The sequence below is a fragment of the Sphaerodactylus townsendi genome, linkage group LG02, assembly GCF_021028975.2.
Source record: "Sphaerodactylus townsendi isolate TG3544 linkage group LG02, MPM_Stown_v2.3, whole genome shotgun sequence".
Lineage (NCBI taxonomy): Eukaryota > Metazoa > Chordata > Lepidosauria > Squamata > Sphaerodactylidae > Sphaerodactylus > Sphaerodactylus townsendi.
Window position 1 is genome coordinate 129,977,691 of NC_059426.1, and position 25,463 is coordinate 130,003,153.

At 40.2% G+C, this 25,463-nt stretch overlaps 1 protein-coding gene across 13 annotated transcripts in view; it reads left to right on the plus strand.

Moving 5' to 3' along the window:
- MEIS2 (Meis homeobox 2) overlaps positions 1 to 25,463 on the plus strand; it is a 288,920-nt gene that overhangs the window by 14,775 nt on the left and 248,682 nt on the right. For all 13 annotated transcript variants that reach the window (XM_048484320.1, XM_048484323.1, XM_048484324.1 and 10 more), the window contains one exon: positions 5,417 to 5,531. In XM_048484320.1, the coding sequence (XP_048340277.1) occupies positions 5,417 to 5,531 (115 nt within the window). The remainder of the gene's footprint in view (positions 1 to 5,416; positions 5,532 to 25,463) is intronic.

The window sequence follows — 25,463 nt, forward strand, 5'->3', positions numbered from 1 at the left end:
GCAGCAGAGTGATCTCCTGTGGCCCTGCTAGTACAAGCCTTCCCCATATTGTCTCCTGCTTTTATATTAATTACAACTTGCATTATCAGCTGTGAGTCTGTAGCCCAGCAAATAGAAAATACTGCCCCTGGAGACCTAGCTTCTTGTATCTATTTTCCATCTTCTTCTATTGTGCTCCAGTCAGTATTCACTGCTTTTCTCCTGGTAATGCTGCTCTTTAACACAATTAGGTAAGAGCAAGAGGAATGCCATATTTGACTCCCAATTATTAAAACTACTGGGAATAGCTACATGTGCACTCCACCCTCCTAGCACTTTAGCTGGTGATTAAATACAACATCTTCATATATTTTGCAGTTTATGTAAACATGATATTAGTGTACATATATTTGCAATTTATTTAATTTCTACTCTATCCCATTTCTAGGATGTGGGTTTGGTTCTAATTCAAAATAAAACATATAAAATATTAAAGCCATCGTGAAAATCAAATTGGTTAAAATTTCTATACTTCTAATAGTTTAATCTGGATCACAGTGAGACTTTTTGGGAGATATATCATATTGTTTGTATCTATATATTGGTCAGCGTGAGTTAACCAATTGCATATTGAAAATGATTCAGTATGTATCCACAATGAAGGCATACTTTTGCAAATGCTGGAGTAAATAATTGCTGCAATTTATAGTTAGCCTATGTTTTCTTACAGTTCAGTTGACATTTAGTCAGGAGATTTTTGGATTGGGCCAGATTTTTCATATCATTGCAAAATTAACTTTTTAAAGTATTAAGGGTGAAATATGAAAAGTCAATTCAGTCTGCATTCAAAGTATGGTATAAGTGCATATATGAGCAGCGTAACATGGGATGACACAGCTGGAAGACGGCACAGACTATTGCTGCTATGTTATCAAATGGCAATAAGCTAAAAGAAAATACACGAGATAAATCCTAACAAAATGTGTTCCTGATCATGCCTTCACATGATGTGGATACATATTGAACCATTTTGAAAATTGGTCCAGTGTGTGGAAGTCTAATGAAAGAGTCAGCTTATGATGACTCCAACATACAGTTGTGTGAACTGAATTCCTGTCCCCCAAGACAGCAGCATCACAGTCACTGAACATATATAAGGAACACCTCTTCAAGAACCAAAAGGAACATAGGACAGGAGTCATCCCTTAAATCTATGCAACCAATTATCATAGCAAGTATTACAGTATGACTCCAAACAAAGTTATTCCCTTCTAAGTCCATTAATGTCAAAGGAATGGTCAGAATATCAAATTAATGTCAGGAAATTATTTTCTTCCTGTAGTAATCCCTGCAACTCAAACACGATTTTTCTCTGGACACTATGAAATTATAACATTTTTTTAAAAAACTGCATTCATACTTAGTTCTAAATTACTCTATAGAGGCACTGTTTGTTCCAGTCCAGATGTGCGGGGGGGCTCATCCCATGGAAGCAGCATGGGCCCATGCCAGAGGTTTGTCCTCCTCGGGGCGCATACCTAGGTGAAGGGGCAAACACTGGTAGGTGGCTGCTACATCAGTCCAGGACACCTGGATGCAGCACTGAGCACTGCATTAGCGCTTTCATGTGATGTCAGCACTTTCATGCCACTGCCAGCCCTGTTGGCATAGCGGGGGTATGCTGGAGGCATTCCTAGGGATGGAGCTGAGATTAGTCAGCTTCCATCCTGGATTTGCAGGCATGCAGCAGCCCGGGGCTTGGACTTGCACCGTGCTTTCAGTTGACATAACTCCACTGAATCCTGTGGAAAGTTTTCCAGTGGCAGGGAGGTTTTTCTGTGTTTTCTCCCTCCCCACGCCACTGGAAAGCCCTCTAGAGGTGGTGGGGTGGCACTTCAGTGGGACTCTCCTCAATCACCTTGGGCTGTGAACTGTCCTGCCAGTATGTAGTATAAAGTGTACTGAGTTCAGTAAAAATTCTCATCACCAACGCCGGGTTCTAATATAATAAACTACTTATGCATGAGTATCATTTTCAAGCTGTATATTTGGTTGCTGGGTTGTAAAATTAAAGATTATATATGATTCGTCATGCAGCAAGGTATTTTTCTTCAAGGGTGTACAGGTGTAGACCATGAAAAGATAGTTGACTGACGTGCACAGACCTAAAGTAAAATGGGTAAAATATGGTGCCATATACTCATAGCTTATAGATATGTATAACAACTTTTTGGATGCCAAAGAATAGTTTTCTCATTCATAATTTTTTATCATCAAACTGTGATAATACCTTGGGGGACATTCCTAATTATTCATTTTATCTTCCAAGAAAACTGTACCAGATTACACCCTCAAGTAAACCGTGATACAAATACATTACATTCAAACCATTGTAAACCATCCTAGAACTGGTACTGACAACTGAGGTGAAAGGCTGTACAACCTGGCAAAAAGAACAAGTGTTTTCAGTTGCAGGAAATCTCACCCTGAATCCTATTCCAAATCATAATGATTTAGAAAAGAAAGACTGGGTTAGTTTTTGAAGCGCTGTATTAAAGCTTTTGGTTAACATTTGTCTTAAAATGTAGTGGTCCTGGTAAATTATTGAAATTTTCGTGTATGAGCTAAGGCATTTTAACAACAGTCAGTTGTTAAAGACAGCCCACAGTACACAGAATTAACATAACTTGCTGCACTCCCTGAAAAGTTTAGCCAAGGCAAACATGTTGCAATTATTACATTTTCTAAAAGTAGGTTCCAGCATGATGATGGAGAACTAAACTCATGCCATGCTATTGTTTCTTTCCCTTTTCATGTATTTCTTCTAGCTCTTTATCTGCTTACCATCCGGCAAACAGCTGACGCTAAGAGGTTGCAGAGGGCTGAAGAGCTCCTGTCTGCTGTTTGCCTTCAGCTTGAAGCTGTTTGAGTGGTTTCCTAACTCAGAGATAAAAAGGGTAGCTCATAGGTACAGTGCAGTTAATCAAGACTGCACAGAAACTTGCTTGATCATAGCATTTTATTTTCATATGAATTTCAATGAAATCTCATCTTGAGTTCTTAAACATATTTCTTCGTGTCTTATATTGACTGTGCAATATGATGGTATCCTTGCTTTTTACTATAATGTTTCAGATAACTTTCTATAATTGAACTTGAAATACTCATCTTAGAAACTATATGCTGTCATTTTATTGTTATTTTTAAAGTTTGCTAAAATATTGTTCTGGAAAAATATGTTTGGACTGGCTTGGCTTAAATCTGTATTTGAAATGTTGCATTTCAGGTCTGATTTGATTTCACAGCTTATTCCACTTATCTAATGATACTTTTTGGATGATTATTATTGACAGGTTCTTACTATTTAGTCATTTTATATTGCTTTTACCTTCCTTAATGAAGACAGTAGACTTTGCGGGGGGAGGAGGTTGACTAATGTGTTGGATTTTAGGATACTGCCTAGAGATATAGTTTAACTGAGTTTGATGGTAGATTGTGACTATTCAGACTTGTGAATATTATTTTAAGACAAGTGGAACTCATAAGATATCTGTAGAGGATAACTTGAGGTGGAGTCTACATAACTCTAGATTGGTTAAGCAAAGTTAGATGATTGCTTCAGAAATCAGAATTTGGTCTCCATTAAAGGAAAACATGTGTTATGTTATTTGGCATATTTATTAATTGGATTGTACCTGCTACCTATACTTTTTATTGCCAAAATTGTTCATCTGTTTTTTTACTTTAAGGAGAAGAGAGCCATTTGGGTTTCCTGTGAAATCTGAATCTATTTTTATTTAGAAGGAGAGGGGCTATTTGGACAGATCTCTCCTTGGTGGTGTGTCTCTATCTCTGTGTGTGGAAACTCTTCTGTGTGGATTGTTCATTCCTGAAACCAAAAGTTTGAACTATCATTGGCAATATGCTTCCCTTTAATGGAGTCCATCAGACTTCTTTCAATTCTCTGATGTCTCAAAGAGAATTAAAATTTACTGATGCTGGTGTGTGTGTGTTTGTGTGTGTTTGTATGAGAAAGAGAAGGAATGACTGTCATCATGTATACCATTTGTGTTGGAGCAGCTTAGGGCTTGCAGTATTTGCTTGGACCTAGATTTTTCACACAAAACATTTCTTGTTAGGATGTGTTTAATTTAAATTGCCATATGTAGGTGACAAGTAATGCAGGTTCAATCCCAAGTCTGATCTATTGCATGTGTTCTTGCTCTCCTTTTCTGTCAAGAGGAAATTCCATCTCTTGCCTGCCTTCATGTGGTGCTGATAAACCTTTTCCTGTACAGTAGAATTCCTGTTTTCCTTTAAGCAACAGCAGGGGTATTGGGAATGATCAGGAAAAGGGAGGAGAATCAGGAGGAGAATACACATAGTAAAGCAGCACTTAGCTGCAACATTCAGTTTTCTACACCTATCCTTTTTAAAGTGAAATTGTATCCAGGAAATGTCATACTCAATGAATTAAAAGCTACTGGGAATTTTGTGACTAAACTACTGTATCAGAAGTCTCACTCAGTCAACTTCTGGAAAAAATGAAAATGATTATTACCTTCTGCATTTTCCATTATTATATTTTATATGTGTACATAGGGAAAGGATAATACTGCCAAATGCAGAGATGGAAATTACTTTTTATTTTGGACAATCCGGGGTATCTAGAAAGCCTTTAAATGTCATCTGTTTTAAAATGCTAATGTCATTTTAACCCTTGCCTATGAAGTATTCATTGGTTTGAAATATTAAAATATTATTTATATGTAAGCATATGATAGGTAGAATTAACATTTTTCTACATGTATAATTTATCATTTAGTTTTTCTCCAAATATCAAGCTAACATGGTGGTGGCAGTGGTGGTAGTCAGAACCAAAGAAACAAAAAACAGTAGAATAAGTTATTTGTGCTGTTTTCCATACCTATAATCATTCCAGTGTTTTTGAATAGAAAAATGTAAGTGATAGTACAATGGGTTTAAAAGCACAGTATTTTTTTTCTTGATGCTAGGTATTTAACAGTGCAATCCTCAATAGAGTTCTGAGCTTATTAAAGTTAATTAATATGAAAGATGTAACTCTGGGATTGTGCAGCAAATAAAGTGCTACAGAATGTATAAAAGTCCAAGGTTTGGGTTTTTCTCCTCTAGGCAACAAAAAAGATTTTAAACTGCTATTTTGAGTGCCTTTACCTAGGGAGTAAACTACCCTACTCTCAATGTACCTTACTTTTAAGTAAATCTTACCAGGATTGCAATATCACTATGCCCCTGATTCTAAATTCTCTCTGCAGTTGAGGGTTTTTTTTTAAAACCAATTCTAATGTGGCTACTTTTTTTCCCCTGGCTTTCTCTTTCTCACCCTCCCTGCCTTTGACTGGCCTGATTTGCTATTGGAATGATTATGGTGGAAAATATGACATTCTGACACCAGAACCCTTCCTCTTGGAGAGACCATGATGATGCAACCTCAACGCACTCAGCAGGCACACCGGGGCCTTCCAGTGGGGGCCACGCTTCCCAGAGTGGAGACAACAGCAGTGAACAAGGTAAAAGGTCAAGCTTTCTTTCTCTGTGCAAAGTAGGCATGACTAAAATAACTTCAGTGTCTTTTATTATATCAGTACATCTGCCGGGTTAGTGTAAACATAGAATGTCAGGCTTGCAGTATAATCAGCTGTAACTTGGGGAGACACATATTTCCTTTTCTCAATCTAGTTAGCTGTATTTTATTATTTCAAAGCCAAATATCTAATCTTCAAACAAGCTTTACAATAACAATTGATTAGTTCTGCCAATTCCTTTACAAATTTGGTTATCTTCAGTTTATTTTTATGTGGTATAAGTAAATATCTTGGTAGACATACACCCCAGCTGTGATGCAGCAGTTTGAGCTGTTCTCTAAATAGAAAATTTAATTTATACTGTCAGCAAAAAAGTTGAGATGTTTTAAACCTCAACCAAGAACATCACTTGCAATCATTGCCTGGGCTAGAATGCATAGCAAATTTTATTTAAGAATAAAGTCTGAAATAATGACATGTGAATTGCCCCCTAATGCTCCTGCCCTAACAATGTTAATTGGAAATAGGTCCTGTCGAGGGTCAATGGGATTTGCTTTCCAGTAATGTGTTTAGGGTTAGGATGTAAAGCAAAGATCCTGTGCCTGGTAACCCAACACTGTTTACAGGCTTATATATGGCTATTTGGAAGCAAGTTTCACTGAATTCAGTAGCCTTTTGCCTCCTAGTAAGCAGGATTTACTTCCAAGACAGAAAACTGAGAATGCATCTGTTAATGTCAGATTACTGAATACCTGATTGCTGCACCAAATTTTTAAACTGGATTTTTCACAGCCTTCAAGTTTTGAGTGACACTTAAACCACATCACAAAACACTTTTCTTAGTTACTTTATGGTTTTACACTGTTGTGGATTTTGTTTAGAAATGTATTGAACAGAATATGTAGTACTGTTCAATAAAGACCAAAAACCTCAGATGTTTGGGGAGGGCTGTGGTTGTCCCTTATAGGCACAAAAGGTTCTACGTTTATTCATTAGTTTAGATTATTCCAAATTCACATATTTCTGCTAAAACTCATATGAGTGATGGACTGGATTCACAGCTATATGATTGATTTGCACATTTTTAAAAAATAAAATAGCTGTTAAATCCATGATCATTAAGTCAGAGTAGTAATGCTGATGGTTTTGTCAAAAATAAGCTTCTTCTATACAGCTAACTTTGAACTTTACATGGTCTGTGATTGTTCAGTTCTCTTTCTAAACTGCAGACTTGGAAAATTAATAGAATTAATTACTTTTGAAATCAGTGAGTTTGAGGTCTTTTTCTTATATGTGTATGTGTGTTAGGATTATGATTTTTTAAAGTGTATGCATAAAAATGTGAATAAGACAGGTTTGGTAACATGTGGTAACAAAAATACACTCATGAGAGAGCCATGGTTGATTGCAGCTTACTGTTTATGAACGCTCACTGGCAAATGTGAGTATGGTGCTATGCAATGCTTGGTGAAGCCCCTGAGCACCCAGTTAAGAGCTGCAATCCCATTGTTTTTGTTGGACAGGTGCAATTAGCATTACTGCTTCATGCCCATGGGCTCCCATATGGTGTCTTAATAACAGCCATTAGGCAAAACCATCATAGCTGTGTTTAACAAATGGCATACCATATTTTGCATAGATTTTGGGGCTAGCAAATGTACATAGAGTTTGCAGCAGACTCTTCTGCGGTTTGAAAAAACTATTCCCGAAACTCAGGATAGCTTTATCACAAAAATTTTCCATACAGCGTGAAAAATTACTATTAGGAAAAGGAAATCAAAAATCCTGCTTCTGCATCCCTCTAAAAGGGTACTTTGGATCCCAGACCATGTATGATTCTACGTGGAAAATCATTGCCATGTAGTTCTCATTGCTGCTATGAAGGCCTCAGCATATGCAGTGATATTGGACCAAATACTACTCAGTATTTGTCCCTGCAATATACTTCAGCTCCACATGGCTGCCATTAGAGAGAACCACCACTAGAGAACTTTGGGGAATCAAAATAAAATAAAATAAAATTGGAAATTACTACATCACTGGAGTATAATAATGTGATAAAATGATCTATCATGATCTACTTGTTCATCTGAATTTCTGTCATTCCAGAAAGAGTATATCTAGCCCTGTTCGTTGCAGAATTATATGTATCAGTAATGTAGAATTGGATTACCAACTTCTGGATGATAGCTGGAGATCCCCCCCCCCCCCATCGCAGTTGATCTCTGGACGACAGATTAGTTTATCTGGAGAAAATTACTGCGTTGGAAGGCAGACTAGGCCATTATATCCTACTTAAATCTCTTCTCTCTCCAAACTCTGCCCCCCTGAGGCTCCATCCCCAAAATTTCCAGGTATTTTGCAACCTGGAGCTGGCAATCCTAGGCTTACAAAAAAGAATGGAGAAAAGAAAAAACTGGAAATTCAGAGAAATTAATTCATAAAGCCAGGGGTGGCCAACCTATGGTTCTCCAGATGTTCATGGACTACAATTCCCATCAGCCCCTGCCAACATGGCCAATTGTGAATTGTAGTCCATGAACATCTGGAGTGCCATAGGTTGGCCACCCCTGCATTAAGCAATATATCATTATATACTGTTATTCTGTAGCTATCTAGCAATAATCTTTTTAAAAAAGGTCTCCTCAAGCTCCCAGAGGGCAGCAGAAATGACCACCTGAAGCTGAGACAAAAACAACACCAAAGTGCTGATGTGGGTCATACTTTAAAGAATGTGTGCTTCCCAGCCACAAGTGGAAAGCTACTTTTCAACCATCTTTCTAAAAAGATCATATAACACCAAGTTTTGGGAATGTCACTGAAACCCCCCCCCCCAAAGGGGAGGATTAGGGGACAATATCATATGGACACTCCAATATGGATGTGAAACCACAGCAGATCCTCGATGTGAAAACAATCCATGTATCATTTTTATTCTTAATTTAGAGGTTTCATTTTCATTACAAATTTTCATTTAGCATTGGATATGGCTGCTATTGGAGTATAGTAGCATTCGATTAACATTCAAATTAATGGAAGAGTGCAATGAGGTTACTGAGCCAGTGGGGGTCTTATGAGGCCTTATAAGCTAGGCTGCACTCTTAGCAGCACGTTATTTCTTTAAAAAAATATTTTTATTGATTTTCACAATATATTTAACAGAATAGAATTAGAAAAGATATTATAGAATAGATAAGAACTAAACAGAGCAGACATCTACCCAAAGCTATATTAATTAAACATTGCATAATGGATCCTGATGTGATATTCTAATATTGTTAGAGAAACCATCATGGAATCTTTAAATCACTACACCCAGTGATGGGATTAAAATAATTTAACAACTGGTTCCGGTGGTGGGATTTCCACCAACTCCAAAACATCTTTACTGATTAGACTGGTAGCACATTATTTCTTAAAGTTGATTCACTTTTCCATCATATGGATAGGGTGAGATTAACTAGTTGCCATTCGGATTCAGCAGGAAATGTTGGATTCCCATCAAATTTGTTCAGATAGGGTCATTTTTTCTGATCATCTTCACTTTACCCAGGAAATAATATTTTAGTGTAACACCCTGGTCTTACAAACGATTAATGTTAGAATAGATAATGCTAATTGACAAGCTGAATCATCCAAGTTCAGGGAGGGGAAATAACTGTTCACAAACTGGCCTGTCATTGACTTAAGGAGCTAGGTAGCTGAAGGAGGGAACTCCTTAAGTGGCTGAACAACATTAGCCAAGATCATGGCATATGGGGAGAGAAAACTGAATCTTAACACATCTTGACACCACTGTATATATAGGCTAGGCTTGGTAAATCCCCCCCCCCGCCATATCAGCTGAGCATTTTCTTTTATCGATAAAAACATCCCAGGTGTATTCAAAAAGCCAAATACACCTGGGCCCAAAAAGCTGAATATTACATACACACTTTTAAAATCGCCCTCCTTCTGCTACCAGTGGGGGTGGGGGGGGGAAGAGCCAGAGAGATCTCCATGCAGGGCTGTCCCTTGCCCATGCTTTCCAGGTCCCATGGGGCTTGGAAAGCAAGAGATGGGGGCTTGAAAAGCAAGAGCAGGGGGAGAGACAGCTCGATCCTGCATGCAGGATCACTCCCCCACTGGTGATTTTCAAGCCCTGTGCGGTTTAGAAAGCAAGGGCAGAGGGAGAGATCACCTGATCCTAGGGCTTGGGAAATGGTGTGGGGAGGGAAGAGAACTGAAAAGTTTCAATTTTTGTAACCTGATGGAGGATCGGAGGGAGTACTGCACTATAAATTACTGAGCCCGATGTTTGGATAGAAGGGGCCTCTGCTGAGGCCCAGGGACAAATCTACAAAAAATGGTGTCCAAGGCAGTCTTTCAAACTGTGCCCTTCCAGCCTCTTGAGATTGGGATGCTACGCCCAGTGGTGGGATTAAAATAATTTAACACCTGTTTCCGGTGGTGGGATTCAAACAATTTAACAACTGGTTGTTTACAAGCACCATTTTAACAACCGGTTCTGCCGAAGTGGCACGAACCTGCTGAATCTCACCATTGGCTACACCCTACTGATATACCTCAAGAGTGCTTTAGTCTTTTTTGTTACTACATCACACTGGATACTCACATTTAATTTCTTGCCCACCTGTACCCCAAGATATTGTTCGCACATACTGTCACTCAGTAGTATATCCCCAATACAGAAGGAAAGGGGAGGAAGGGAGAGAAATGGGGGAAAGAGAGAAGGGGGAAAAAGAGAAACCTGGGGGAAGTGAGAGAAGTGTGGAGAGAGAAATGGGGGGGAGAGAGAAGGGGGGAGAGAAAAATGGGAGAAAGAAAGAGAAACTAGGGGAAAGAGAGAAAGGGGGAAGAGAAAGAAATGGGGAAAAGGAAAGAGAAAAGGAGGAGAGAGGAAAGCGAAAGAAAGGGAAATTGGAGAGAAATGGAGAGAGAGAGAAAGGGACAGAGAGAAAAACAGAGTAAAGGGAGAGAAAGAGAGAGAAGAGACCTGTGGTTTAAAGTTAAGCTTAACTTGTTTTCAGGCAGATTTTCCCTGTGCCTACCCTCAGTCCAGCTAATCTTAATTTTAAAGCAACACAGACTTTTTTTCTGGGGGTGGTGCACATATCTGTGCCTTTTTCCACCTTTAATTTTTTTCCCATGTACACCCCCCCCCTCCAAATGCTCTGCTACATATATTAGGTTGGGAACCAATAGTTAAAGTCATTAGGCCAAGAGGGTGCAGCTGTAACAGTGTGAAGTGTGTAATGCTCAGAAACAGACTTTTATAAGATGTCACTGTTTTTGAAAACTCAGTTATGTCAGACCCCATAGACAGCTCAGAAATATTTGCATTATATTCACAAGTAGATTGTTGTGGCCAGTTGGTATTTTCTTATTATTCCCGTTAATCACCTTCCCATTGATAATTCAGTGCAACCACTTCCATATATTTGGCATCCATACTTTTCAGGAGCCAGTTTTCCAGGTGAGCAGTTATATTCTGAGGAACAGTTCACACTTGAAAAATTAACACTCATTTAAATTACCACTTGACACTTGTGAAGGTCTTGTTGGTTATGGACTTGTTTCCTCTTCAGGAGAGGATGGCAAGACAAGGGAGGCTTTTGTTGAGTTTGCCTTTTGCATTCCCTTTACAGGGAGAAATATTTTGCAATAGCTATGGAAAAAATAACAACATCCATTGAACCAAAGCCCTTTCAGAGAAATACATGCATTTGTGGTTAAGAGCAACAGATCCTAATCTTGAGAACCAGATTTGATTCCCCACTCCTCCACATGTAGCCTGCTGGGTAACCCTGGGCCAGTCACAGTTTTCTCAGAAGTCTCTCAGCACCCCATGCCTCACAAGGTACCTATTGTGGGTGAGGAGAGGAATGTGATTATAAGCCACTTTGGAACTCCTCCTCCTCATTCCTGAGTCTGTGCCAGCCTGCCCCCATCATGGGGTCTGCTGTAGAGGAACAAGGATGAGGATGCTTCTTTTGGATTGTTCCAGCTTGCCTCACTTCTTTCTTCCTCTCTCTCCCTGAACTGTACATCATACGCCTACAGAGAGATATGTTATGCTGTTAGCATTATACTTCTTTCATGGCATCATCTAATTTCGTAATAAAAAGTTTTCCATAGCTTCTAGTCCCTCTAGGATTCCACTACTTAGACCAAATTTTCCGGGGATGGCTGCATACATAAAACAGTTGTTCTACCTCAAACACCACAGTATCCCTCTAATAAGCAAGTACAAGTTGTCCCTGACATAGTTCCCCATCTGTTTCCTTCATTCCTACATTAATTTTCCTCTTTTCAATTTATGTGATTTGTAGAACACCTTTGAGATTTACATGGGGGTATTTGTCAGAGCTGCATCTAATTACACCCATTACACAACACCCACAGTTTATACTTCCAGCTTTAACTATTTTCTTCATACTTCCATATTTGTGACTTAAAATTTCCAACAAAAACAAATGCTATCTGAATTACTGCTTCCTGAACCTCACATGTGCATACACAACACTTACACTGGATAATTTCTAGCTCTTGAATTCTCTCTTTCCCTTGGTTAACATAGATCAGGGGTCTGCAACCCGCAGCTCCGGAGCCACATGCGGCTCTTTCAGCCTTCTACTGTGGCTCCACATTGCCTGGAGGTCAGAGGGTAGTGTGGGCTTGTCCTTCCAGCCCTCCAGAGAAGCGCTGGAAGGAGAGATGAGTGGAGGGGCCAAACCGGAGGAAGCTCTGTGCGTGAGGGCGCCACTTTTTGCATCCCTTCCACTCACCTCTCCATTCAGCATTGCTCTGGAGGGACATGCCCTGGAGGTCACATGCTCTGGAGGGACATGCCCTGGAGGGACATGCTCTGGAGGGACATGCCCTGGAGGTCAAAGGGTAGCATGGGCATGTCCCTCCAGAACAGCTACCATCCCTCCTCTGCCATCCCTGCAGCCGCCATCCCCCTTTGCCCCACCCTCTGCCATCCCATCTCCGCCATCCCCCCCTTTGCCGCCTGCTTCATCGAGCAGAGGGGGTTTCTCTGCCCAGTGCCACTGCCTCCCACAGCACGAGAGGCAGCGGTACTGGGCAGGCCGCAGCTGCCATCCCCCCTCTGCCCCACGGATCAGGCAGCTGCCTGCTCTATCAGGCAGAGGGGGTTTCCCTACCTAGTGCCGCTGCCTCCTGCAACACGAGATACTGCGGCACCAGGCAGGCTACAGCCACCTTCCCCCCTCTGCCCCACAGAGCAGGCGGCTGCCTGCTCCACTGGGCAGAGGAGGTATTTCTGCCTGGCACCTCTGCCTCCCAGGGCTGGAAGGAAAGGTGAGTGGAGGGGCCGAACTGGAGCGGAGCCACCTCTTCAGCTCGGTAGATCTTCAGGGTCATGGAAAACGGGTCCAAATGGCTCTTTGGGTGGTAAAGGTTGGCTACCCCGACATAGATTGTATTTTTGCTTTCTCTTCCACATCCAGGTCTCTGTTTAGGAGTCTGGAAGGATAACAAATATTCCATAACATAGCTCATGGAGGAGGGAAGTCAGTAATATTTATCTTTGATAAATCTGCATTCATCCATTGGTGGGTTATTGGGAAATACTGTGGAAAAATGTGGAGGGGGCAAATCTCTCCATGTTTTATTTAGAGTTTATGTGGGCACATTTGGTAATCAGGTTGGTAGTAAAATGCGACAGGGACTCCTGCCCTAGAGCATACAAATTTACTACCAGATCTGATCCAGATCCTGCTACCTATGAAGGAGATGATTTTGACTCTTGCAGTTAAAATTCTGGCACTAGAAGAGTTAAACCCCCTTGGGCAATGTTCACTGAAAGATAATCCTAATTATATTAGCTGGGCTCAGTGTTGTTTTTAGCGTGTCATCCTGGATATACAAGAGAAAACTAAACTATACTAAACATTGTGCTACTCTAACATAGGTATTAGTATGCTCTAAAGCAATTACTACCTTAATTGTAGTTCAGAGCCACTGAGACAAATTTGTGTCAGAAGATGTTATTGTTAGTGAAAACAAAAGGAAAATATGCACAGCTTTCTTTGTTGTTGTTTTTTTAAAGATAAGGAGTGTTAACTAAACCTATTAATAGAAATGAAAAACTATAACATTTTACAAAGGAAGAAAAAAGGGAGAAGCCGATTTAATGGTCTAATGAGGCCATCTTCCAGAGACTTGTTTTGTGTAAGGCTCGCTTTGACCTTTCACTTTGCTCAGGAGCCCAACGCTTCATTTTTCACATTCTTGCAATTACGTTAACGCTTCAAGCATTTCTGACTTCAAGTCAGCTAGCAACACCAGGCATAACTCAACACTGTGAGTTTTTCCTCCTCTCTGTAGATTCATTAACAGGTCACTGGGGTCCCAACTGAAATTTAAAACTGACTGGTTCTGTTGGGTTAGTTGAGTTATGGCAAGAGAGATAGCAGGAAAGGGGCTGAGAGAAGGGGAGGAGAGAGGGGGAACTCTTGGGCTTTGCCAGACAGTATATGTGTAAAACCCTAATCAGCACATTAAAAGGTATGTGGAGCTTTATCATTGAGCCGTTTGTCTGGAGAAAGAATCTGTAACTGTTCTGGGATACTACATTTTCCTTGTTGTATATAAAATGTAGCAAAAAGTGCCATTGAAAAATCATTGCACTGAACTGGCAGCAACTTTGGTACTATGATAGGTTGATGGATTTATTTCTCACATACTTATCAATCTCTTATAAATATTTCAGATTGTGTATGTGAAAAATATAAAATGTGTATTATTTAACATTTTAAAATGTGTGGTCTTTACAAAACCACCAAGGCTTAATGAAATAAGAGTTTTATAAATGGTCTATTATATATTCATTTTTATATCTAATCCCGGGAAATTTTTCAAATGGACAGCCCAGATCGGGGTTCTCCGCAGTAGCTGGGCGTTCGGTGTAGGTGGTACAGTGCTGCCTCCAAAGGGGCTTTAGGTGGTATGAAAAGGAAGAAATTTTCAAAATCCTCCTGATGCCCCAATAGCCCTATTGGTGAAACAATCTTATGCCTCACTTTTTGGTGGCATAAGTCTCTGGCTAAAAAAGGGAGCGTTCCTGGACTGGAAGGCTAGTGGAAGTCGACTGAAGTCAGCTCCACACCCAGGAATGCCCTCAGCCTGTCCCCTGCTGTGCTAGTGTGTGCTCTAATGCTAGCACAGCTTGCAGGTGGTGGCTACTTCTGGGTGTGACCACTGTGGAGCTGTGTGGCACCTGCACGCCAGTGTCTTTGCTCTTCCATCAAGCATAGATGCCTCTTATGCTGGCAGGGTGCTCAAATGTGCTGGTGCATCCCTCTGCTGCTCCCACAGGCATTCCCCCCCTACTTGGGTTGGGCCCTTAAAACACTTAACCAGTCTCTCTTTTCAATGTCCATGCAAATTTGACTAGTTGTTCTGCTTGAATTCTTCAAGGGCTTCACTCAAGTGGGCTTCACTCATTTAGGGCTTCACTCAAGTGGGAAATCAAAAGTTTGTTACATTTGCCTTGATCCAACAAGGAAAATCCTCATGCAGAAGGAGGCTGACACAGCTAATGCTCCTAATTCTATTAGCTGGACTACACATCACTATGCCTAACTAGATTTTTGTGAATAGGAATGAAAATCCCTAAGGCGTCTAGTTACTGTGTAGGTCTAGTTAGCAACAAATATAGCTGGATTAATCTCACTTAAAGATAATGGAGACTGTTGGAGCAGATATCTATGGCTGGTATCAAGAGTCGATAAAAGGTAGCCAAAGGAACAAGATAGTCCTGGCTTACTAGGAGGACTGACATCTTAGACAATTGTTCCAGCAAATGTCAAACCAGAATGAATAATTTTAAAATTTTCATAATGATTTGATCAGACTCAGATTTACAGTGCTTATACATAGTGTACTTAAAGGGGTAGATTCCTGCTTTGGAACTATGCAGTGGTGGGATTCAAATAATTTAACAACCAGTTCCGGTGGTGGGATTCAAATAATTTAACTGGTTGTTTACAAGCAGTGTTTGAGCAACTGGTTATGCCCAAGTGGTGCGAACCTGCTGAACCCCACCACTGGAACTATGTATTCATACTGAGTGACTTCCATTGGGAAATTTTGGCTCTGAGCCTGTCTGCAGTGAGTAACATCCCCCTCCCCTCCACACTCATCCCTAATCCGCCACTGCTGAGGAATTGAGGCATGCAATAAAAATGACCTCCACAATAACACTCTAGGAGTTTCTCCATGTCTCCATGATCTTTAGCATGAAGATCAGGAGAAATTGCTTGAGAATCATCCAGAAGTGTTAGGCATCTTCCCCAGATTTCACTGTCTGTAGGCACTACTTTCAAAATCTCTCAGCATTTGCTGAGGCAGTGCTGGCACTTCTAGTTGACAGGGAATTTACAAGGGGTACTTCTTATTCTCCTTCTGAGACTTCTGACATTCTCCCACTATCATAATTTCCACATACATGACAGTGTCCCTTGTATCTTTGTATGAGACTGAGAGCATGAATCTTAAACAGTAGAACAATTGTCTGAAAATTTAAAGTAGCAGGAACTAGGCCATACTCTGCTAAGGCTAAATTTAAAGTTAGTGTATTGATAAGGATACATGTCCATTGATATGGAAGAGATGAAGAAGAAAAAGAAGAGTTTGGATTTATGTCCCCCCTTTCTCTCCTGTAGGAGACTCAAAGAGGCTTATAATCTCCTTGCCCTTCCCCCCTCACAACAAACACCCTGTGAGGTAGATGGGGCTGAGAGAGCGCCGAAAAACTGTGACTAGCCCAAGGTCACCCAGCTGGCGTGTGTGGGAGTGCACAGGCTAATCTGAATTCCCCAGATAAGTGATGTATTGTCAAAGGCTTTCCCAGATAAGCCTCCACAGCTCAGGCAGCAGAGCGGGGAATCAAACCCGGTTCCTCCAGATTAGAATTCACCTGCTCTTAACCACTATGCCACTGCTGCTCCTTTGTCACTGATATGACATTGTCTATGTCAGTTAATATTTTCAGCATTGCTTTTTGATAGTCTCATGTTTAGTTCTACTAGCTTGTCCAAAGTGGTATTCTTTGGGAAATGTTAATGATCTGTTCCAGGGTAAAGTTAACCCAGATATTCACTGAAATCACACATGCATATCCTATGCAACATCTTTGAATTTATGAATATTGGAAAAGTTAGACTGTGTAAATTTACTGGTTATAATGGCACAACTTTGAAAATACAGATACCGGGAACTCTTTTTTTTCATAATCTCACCAACAGTATTAATACAGGAATTTATTAATTTTATTTATCTACATTAAGGTGACATAAAGTAGTTTAGATTGTTCTGTTTTCCTCCATTTTATCCTCACAATGACCCTGTGACAGAGGTTAAGCTACATGTGTGTGACTAGCCCAAGGTCACCCAGCAACTTTCCATGGCAGAGTGGAGGTTCAAGCCAGACTCTCCCAGATCCTAGTTCAAACTCAGATCACAGTACCTCACTGGCTATCATATTAAAAGTGTATAAAGAGTATATATTTTTCAAATCCAATCAGTCCATTGGAGTTGGATTCAATGAAGCATGACTATAAGGCAGTGGTGGGGTTGAACTAATTTAACAACCGGTTCCGGTGGTGGGATTCAAATAATTTAACAACTATTTGTTTACAAGCACCATTTTAACAACCGGTTCTGCCGAAGTGGTGCGAACCTACTGAATCCCACCACTGCTATAAGGTTGTACAGAAACACAATATTTCCCTTTCCCTAGCAGTTCCAAGACCTCCAAATACCTGATTCTAGAGATTGAAAGCCCCAAATGGAGCAGCAACGTGAGAAAACTGGTCGAATTGTTGTCATCCTCCTGCACCAGTAGCGCTTCCATTAGTACAAGACTCCTCATACAAGAGCAACAGGGGGAGATGAGTTAGCCATGTTTCCTGCCACACAGCCATCCTCTGAGCTGTATGGTTTTTTGTCCACTGGTAATACAAATTTGCAGCTTTTTTTTTTTGAGGCCTTGGGGTGCACAGGAAAAGATGGAAGGGGAAAAGTTCTGCATCAGCAAGTGTCTTCACCAAATGTAATAAGTTTATTAAAAACCCAACATCACTATGTAAACTGTGTTGTGTGCATTTTCTGCCATGGATTTCAAGACGTCATACTTTTTATCAAGACATCTTTTCTGATAGAAAATTGTAATTTTGTGGATTGAAGGTAAAATGTATAAAAAGATGGCCTAAATGTTGTGACTTTTTTTATCAGTCTACACCCTTTTCTACAGAAAGAAGTGCGGTTGAGAGCACTGTGGCAGAAGTCACAGCAGCATGTCTTCCCATTTTAAAGTAGTGCAGATTCTCCAATAGTGTTTATAATGTTATTTAAGCACCACTTTCATCCAAATCATTATTTCCTGCACTAGTAAACACATAACTTTTTGGGGGAAAGCATTTATATTGCCCTGGATGGCTAGTAGCAAGATTTACTTTTCTCTATAGCTTGCCCACCATTTTACTCCTTGCAGCAGCACGGAGCCTACTGAATGGGGAGGAAAATGGCAAGCACAAAAATATTGAAAAGTAAATCTTGCTACTAACCATCTGGGGCAATATAAATGCTATTTTTTTCAAAGTTCTATGTTTACTAGTGTAGGAAACAATGATTTGGATGAAAGCAGCTCTTAAATAACAGTATAAACGTTATCAGAAAATCAGAAAGGGGGGAAATGGCAAGTGTTAGGACCCTGGGAGACCATTCTACTACAAACAGGGTCCAGGAAGATGTGGCGGTTTAATTGCAAATCTCCTGAGTTCTTTCGGTGGAAAAGGGTATAAGAAATATCATATTATAATTAAGTCTATTACAAATGGCTTAGAGTGTTAAGTCAAACCACACATTCAAATCAGGTAGTTGTTTATAGGCCGCTTCTGCACATGCAAAATAATGCACATTCAGTCCACTTTCACAATTGTTTGCATGTGGGTTTTGCTATTCCACATAGCTGCAAAGTGCATTGAAAGTGGACTGAAAGTGCATTATTCTGCATGTGCGGAAGGAGCCTATTACTCAGCTTTAACTGTGCTGATCACTTGTTGGGTGGGGGGAGGGAGGCTTGGATACAGTTCTTTCCCTTCAAACAGATGATCAGTGCTTCAAAGCTGGTATTGCTTCTCCTTGGCTAGGTGATGCCTCTGTGGACCCGAGCCAGCAATTACCACTCTGTTCCTAGCCCACTGGGTCCACACAGTATTTTTTTAGTTCAGGTATTCTGAAGGGGAGGTCATATGCAGAAGCCATATTCAGTTGTGCTCGCAGAATGCCCTTTGCATCAGGGCAAGTGCCTTATTTTCAGCACAACAAAACAGCAGTAAAGTGAGTTTCATTAATTCATTCTTCTCTGTTACATTTTTAGTACCTATCCCTATTTTGATATCCATAAGTAATCTCTGTTAGTGTGGACAGGAGTTATTTGTGTACTTCTAGCAGGATAGATCACTCATGTTTAAATCTGACAAAAATTTACATTTTTCCCTATTTCTATAATTCAGATGTTGACAAAATTGTAGAGTATTTATAAAGCTTTGGTTCAAATATTTCTTGCCAAGCTTGTTTTTCCTGGTTTGAACAATAGTGTGGGTTCAGCAGCAATGAATAAAAATGTATAAAGATAACTTTGTGTTTCAATATTTTGATGTGCCAATATCAAATAAATTGTCTTAGGCAAATGGAATATGCTGTTTTAATCATTAGTTATGCGTGAGAGAAAAATTGATGTTGACATATTTGCTGTAAAATCATTGTAATGGGGCTTTCCTTGCAATTCGTTTTTGTAAAATTCATTTTGCAGCAATTGAACAATCCCTGCACTGTGAATAGGCAGAATTCCCAGAAATACTGAGACAGTTGGCCCAGTAACTGCTGAGCTCACACTACACACACTGTATGCATATTAACCATAAAACTGCCATACCCAATTGAGCAGAAGACATTAACAATTTATTATCCACCGATCTTACTTTTCCTATTCCCTCATACATGAATAAGTATATATTGGGTTAGGGTTTTTAAAATTATTTACTGTGTTTGTCCCTCTCTATGAAACAGTCAATGTGGCTAAGATTTTTTTTAATAAATCTCTTTTATTTATTGTACAGTTTTCTATTCATTATACTGATGAAAACTGCAGATTCCCAATTTTTATTGAATTTAAAGCTCAGAGGTGAGTGAGCTCTTAAAATATTATAATACATTTTAAGACTTTAAGATCTTACTCCTTTAAGTTTCCACCCACTCGTCCAAAAATTGGGCATTAAAAAAGATACAAGTTATTAGATGACATTTACTATTTGTTCCAAATATGTTGTGTTCGTATTTCGGATGCAGCCTTTGTCAATGGAATGTTTTCACAGAGACGGGATTTTCCTTTAAAAAACCTCCAAATACGATATGACAGATGCCATCTGGAATAATCTTTTGCAAGTTGCTTTTAACTTTGTATTTTTCCTGCAGCTAAGTTCATCCAAACTGGTCGCTTACTGTTAGGGTAAAGAACACAAAGAACTTTCTTTTTCCCCTGGCTTTTTGAGATGCCTTCTCGAAGGAAATAATTGAACAATATTAGTAAAGAGAGGCCAATTAGTAAGATCTTTGATGTTATCATTGGCATTTTTGTTTCTGAATACAAGGGCCATCTTCCAACATGTTTAATTTGCCCCTTGTGCCCAATACTGTTTGACACTTTTGCATTTGTCTAATTATAGTAGTATGTTCCAGTTAGAATATGACCGCTTCCATGGTTCAGTATTCTCAGACTTGGCATGCATCTGTTTAAAAATGTTTTCCAGAGTTACTAGTATCTAAGTAATATGTTAAATTATTTGAAAATGTTAAAGTTAGGATTAGAGTCCCTGGATTTTAAAAAAAAATTAACTTGAGTGAAGGGATGTCTCTTGATGCCTGTTAGGGTTTAATTTAGAGTAGTAATTAAACTTGAATACTGCCTCATAAACAAAAGATAAACAATAAACCAGCCACGTACCCTGCTGTTTCATAGCTTTCTTTCCCAGATGTTTCAGCCTGATATTTTTTACACAGTGAACTACCTAGCATGTAGTGTCGTGGACAGAGGTCAAAGACTAGGTTTTTATAATAGACTAATTTTCTAACCTTAAAGAAACCCTCAGATGCTGGAGTATTAGATCATTTGATTGTATTCTAAGAACCACCAAGTTTGTATTCAGGAGTTTTTCTTTGTCATATTAAATAAGACTATGGAGATTTTATGCACTGAAACTTTTATCTGAAACCTTAAAGCTCTAATAATGAGAATTTTGTCACGAACAGTGCATTGTCAATGAATTAAAATGCTCTTTAAAAAGCGAGAGAAGCTGTTTCTTCCTGTATTGTGCTGATCCTAAGCAACTGAAGAAATGTTGATAATGGGACTTCTTTCCCCAAAACCTTCCCTCAGGCTACTTGGGTTCTGTCCATTTTTGGACCATTCCACTGTCAGCCATGATCTTTCTAATTGCCAGGTAGTAGTAGGCCGTTCAAATGCAGAGGCCATGTTATTTTCACTGGGTGGGGTAATTACTGAAAGCTGAGAATAGCTGCACTAAAGACAGAGGGATACTTTCATGATCCCATTAGCATAAGAGTGGGTAAATTATTCATGCCAAGTCAGGATTCTATGGGGAAAAGTATAGTTAATGCACATAGTTTTTAAATGTATCCCTTTCTGCTCCAAGACTAAATTCTTGTTGGATTCAGTTCTCAGACATTTACGGGAAAGCTCTAGTGGCGTGTTAGACGCAGTTCATCTCTCTCTGTTTGCGGCACTCTCAATAGAGAACATCTGGCAAACATCCAAAAGGTGATTAAACAAAATGATCAGCTCTTGTTGCTGTGTTACATGTCCAATACTCTGGATTAAAAAACATGACCCACGACAGTCAGTTAATGTCATTCTTTTTCTTTTCACCTCTCCCTCCCCCCTTCCCTTTCTGGCTTAGAATTCAGATGGTCCACAAATGTCTATGCAATCTTTGTGTCCTTATGGCCCATAATCACGAACAGGTTGTGCAAATGCCTGTATCTGTAGTTTGGTCCGTTCCAGCAGCATAGAAGCCTTTTCATATTAATTGGGTCAGTCTAATGTTCCTAATGACAGTGGGAGAATTGCTAACATTCATTCCTGTAGCAATAAACATTTGAAACCCATGCTTCCTGCCATAGGAAAAGATGATACAATTGATTCAGTTCTCTGAGACTTAGGCCTATCATAGCATTACCCTGTCATCTGCTTGAGAAATAGCAGTCAGGCCCTCATATCTAAGCAGGAGGTGGGAAATGAGCTCTGCTTTAGCACCACAATCAGGGATGAATTTACAGTGCCATTCAAAAGAGTACTCCCTTATCATAAACAAGCTGATAATCACACTGAATCTAACTCCCAATTAGCTGTTCCTTCACTCACAGAGATCAGTGTGCGTGTCCTCCTTAAGCCAAGATTTGTAGCTATTGAGTCAGCCCGAACATTTGAATACCTATGCCATATTCAAAATTTAAGAATTAACGCCATGTATTATCAGAAAGTCCAGGTAATCAGCAAGGTAATTTCTGAAGTACTCGCTTCGATGACTGATCTAAGTTGAAAATGCTAAAACTGCTAAAAAATGTTTAAAAATGTGATTTGGGTACATATGTAGATTATCTTTAGCCTTGTACCAAAGGCCAAAGTGGTAGCACAGCAGATATTTTTGGAAAGTAATTAATGAAATATATCATAACAGTGAAATATCTTAAACTGACTGATCAAAAAAAGCAATTCCAAAGAACTCTAAATATAAAATGTCTCCTGCCTCATTTTAAACATTAAATATATTCTAAGGTAAACAAAATAGCCATACTAGACATACTCATTGAAATAATGCTGAATCGCAATGTTTGATATACCTTATATTTAGAAATCAGTTTCCAAGGGATAAAAGTCAAGAAGACGATGATGATGCTAGGAACAAACGCTACCCTTTCTAAGGCCCTTTCCGCATGGGCGGTATATGGCACCCTGGGGACAGCAAAAACGCCGTCCCCAGGGAGCCATTCGCACAGGGGGCGCAGCTGCTTTGCAGCCGCGCCGCCCTCGCACCACCTGACCGGCACAAAGGCGCCGTTTTCTGACCTCGTTCAGGAAGTGAGGTTTTCGGAAAACGGCGGCTTGGAGCTGTTGCCGTGTGAATGGCAGCGACTCCAAGGCGCCCTTCCCGCATTCACTTACCTTGTCTTCGGCCATCCGGCGCGTTGCTGAGGCCTGGGGACATGCCCCCCTGCCCTGCGACGCTGGAGCAGTCGCACAGGGGCGGGGGGGGCATGTCTCCAGGCCTCGGCGACGTGCCGGACGGCCAGAGACACGCCGGGTCGGCCGGGCGACGGCGCTCCGCGGCGCCGTCTTCCCGGCTGTTTCTGGGACCGTTTGTGCGAACGGTCCCAGGGGGGTTGGGTCGGCGTGGAATGCGCCGACCCAACCCCCATCGACGCCGTGCGGAAATGGCCTCTGTGTTCTCAATTCAAGATATAGTCAGTGCTTTGTGAAAGGAACCTTGCTTTTCAGCAAATTTAAAAGTAAATTCTAAGTGAGAAAAGAACCCTCAAAAATTTTTCAGAAGTTGTTTAAGAAATCCAACATGACATTAGAGATATTGTGACATACTGCCCAATCCTCACTGGGCTGGCAGGTGTGCACAGTGCCCGTTCACTGCCACAGCGTAGGAAGCCCAAAATGTAAAAAACAAAAAATCCCCCATTTGGAATCCCTGGTAGGGGAAAGTGGAGATATGCCAGGGAAAATATAGCGTAACTCCAAGCTGGCTCCACCAGCACAAGGGGGCTGGGAGGGCATGTGGAAGCTGACTAATATCAGCCCCACCTTCTGGCTTGCCCCCGGCCATGTCAATGCAGCTTTTTTGCACTGAAGGGTCTGGACTTTGGCAGCTGCTTCCAGGTAGGACACCACAAAGCTGCATGGCACCCACACATTTGTTCCTTGCACCAGCAGAATAGGCACTCATGCCTGCACAGGGGTGCACCAATTCCAGAGAGGAATTGTCCCCCCCCACACACACCTGGATTGGGCTGGTAGTCTCACAAGATCATACTCTAACAGCTGTTGAGATCTCACAGGACTACCTCAAGATCTCCAATGTCCTTTTGATTTGTCTGAGCAACCCTATGTAACACTTTTCAGATTCATGTGGAATTTGCTAAAGGGATTGGGGCCCCTTCCAAAGCACTATGTGAATATTATTTTGTCCAGTATTTTTGGAAGATCTTTCAGTTTTCAGCAAATTCAGTGAAACTGTATGCAAGACTGGGAGCCTTGGCAATGACATTGTGGTTGTTTAGGAAATTCTAAATACTGACAGAACTTGTGAGGGGTCTTGCAAGGTCATGGACCTCATTCGATTTGTTAAACTTATGATGTCTGCTTTTGTTCAGGCATCAGTTGCATTTTTTGAGGTCTCCCCCATTTTTAAAAAAGATGTTGTATTTTTCTGTATGGAAGTCTCCCTAGATTTGAACAATGTGCCATCTTAGCCCTAGGTGGTACCCTTAAACATGTTTTGATCCATATGGTGGAGCCACCCATGGAATATAATAACTAAAGTGAACAGAAAATTTATTTGCATTCAGATACAATAAAAGAAGTTTGTTAATCCTTCCTTTATATATTCTCTTTTGCCTGTTTCAATTTCATGAAGAATGAGGGAATGGGGAACCGATGTGTGTCTGATAGGGACATCCAACCAAAAGAGTTTGTTGATAGTCACTTTGAACAGGATCATAATCATTAAGGTTTCTCAGTACAAAGTTTTCAGTACAAAGTTTTCAGCTATCAGTAACAAAGATGGCTCTTTTAATATATGCAAAGAAAACACTGATTCAGGATCTTTAATCTCACATAAAAGCACTAAATAGCAATATTTGCCCCCTACTCAGTACCCCTTGGAAGCTGTTAATAGTAGGGGGAAGGAATGGTTAATCTTCCATTGACATGTAAAGAATGTGCAGTTTGAATGTAAACTAGTGTACAGGGGCAAAGGAAGACAAACCTTTCAAGCCTGAAGCCAGGGTTGAAGTGCTTTTCTCCTGATCAGGTTCTGATACCCAAAATTAGTAGAACTGGGACAAAAATCAAGCACAGCAAGATAAAGGGGAGGTTAAATTCACTTCTGTGGGTTGCTGTTTTTGTTTGAAATAGATCTTTTCCTGTTGGTCTCTTGAAGATCCTAGTAAAGGGCAGAATACAAATGTCCCTCTTCAAGTGAGAGTTTTCATTGCCTCTTAAATGAATAAGCTTTCTTCTCTGACAATTATTGTTAGACATTTGTTTGATAATAATCAGTTGATGGAGATAAAAACATTACAGCATGCAATGTATTGTGCATGGTGGTGCTTTCTACCTATTTGAAATTTGTCACCAATTGTGACACCAAATGGGTCAAAAATTAAAATGTTGCTGGTGGGAATGTGTTTTCCCATTGAAATAAATATAAATGAATATTAAATAGAGTAAAAAAAATCCAAATATGATGTAAAGAAAGCAAATGAAATAATTAATGAACAAAATAAATGAAGCCCAAATAAAATTTCTGTACATACTCTAAATACCTGTCTAAGTTGAAGGATTGGCCTTTAATCCAATGACCTTAGTCAGCCTCCAGTGCCTGGCCAGGTCCAGTGCTCTGGTGGAAGCACCAGCAGAGATATGCCACATTTTTCATGATGTATCTCTATTCTCCCTTATAAGAGAGTTCTGGGGATGGGTTGTGTTGACCCTTTCAGGCATCATGCACTTCAGAAAACCCTTTGGAGGGGCAAGGCAGCACTGGAGTGGCGCCATGCACACCCAACCATCTGCTC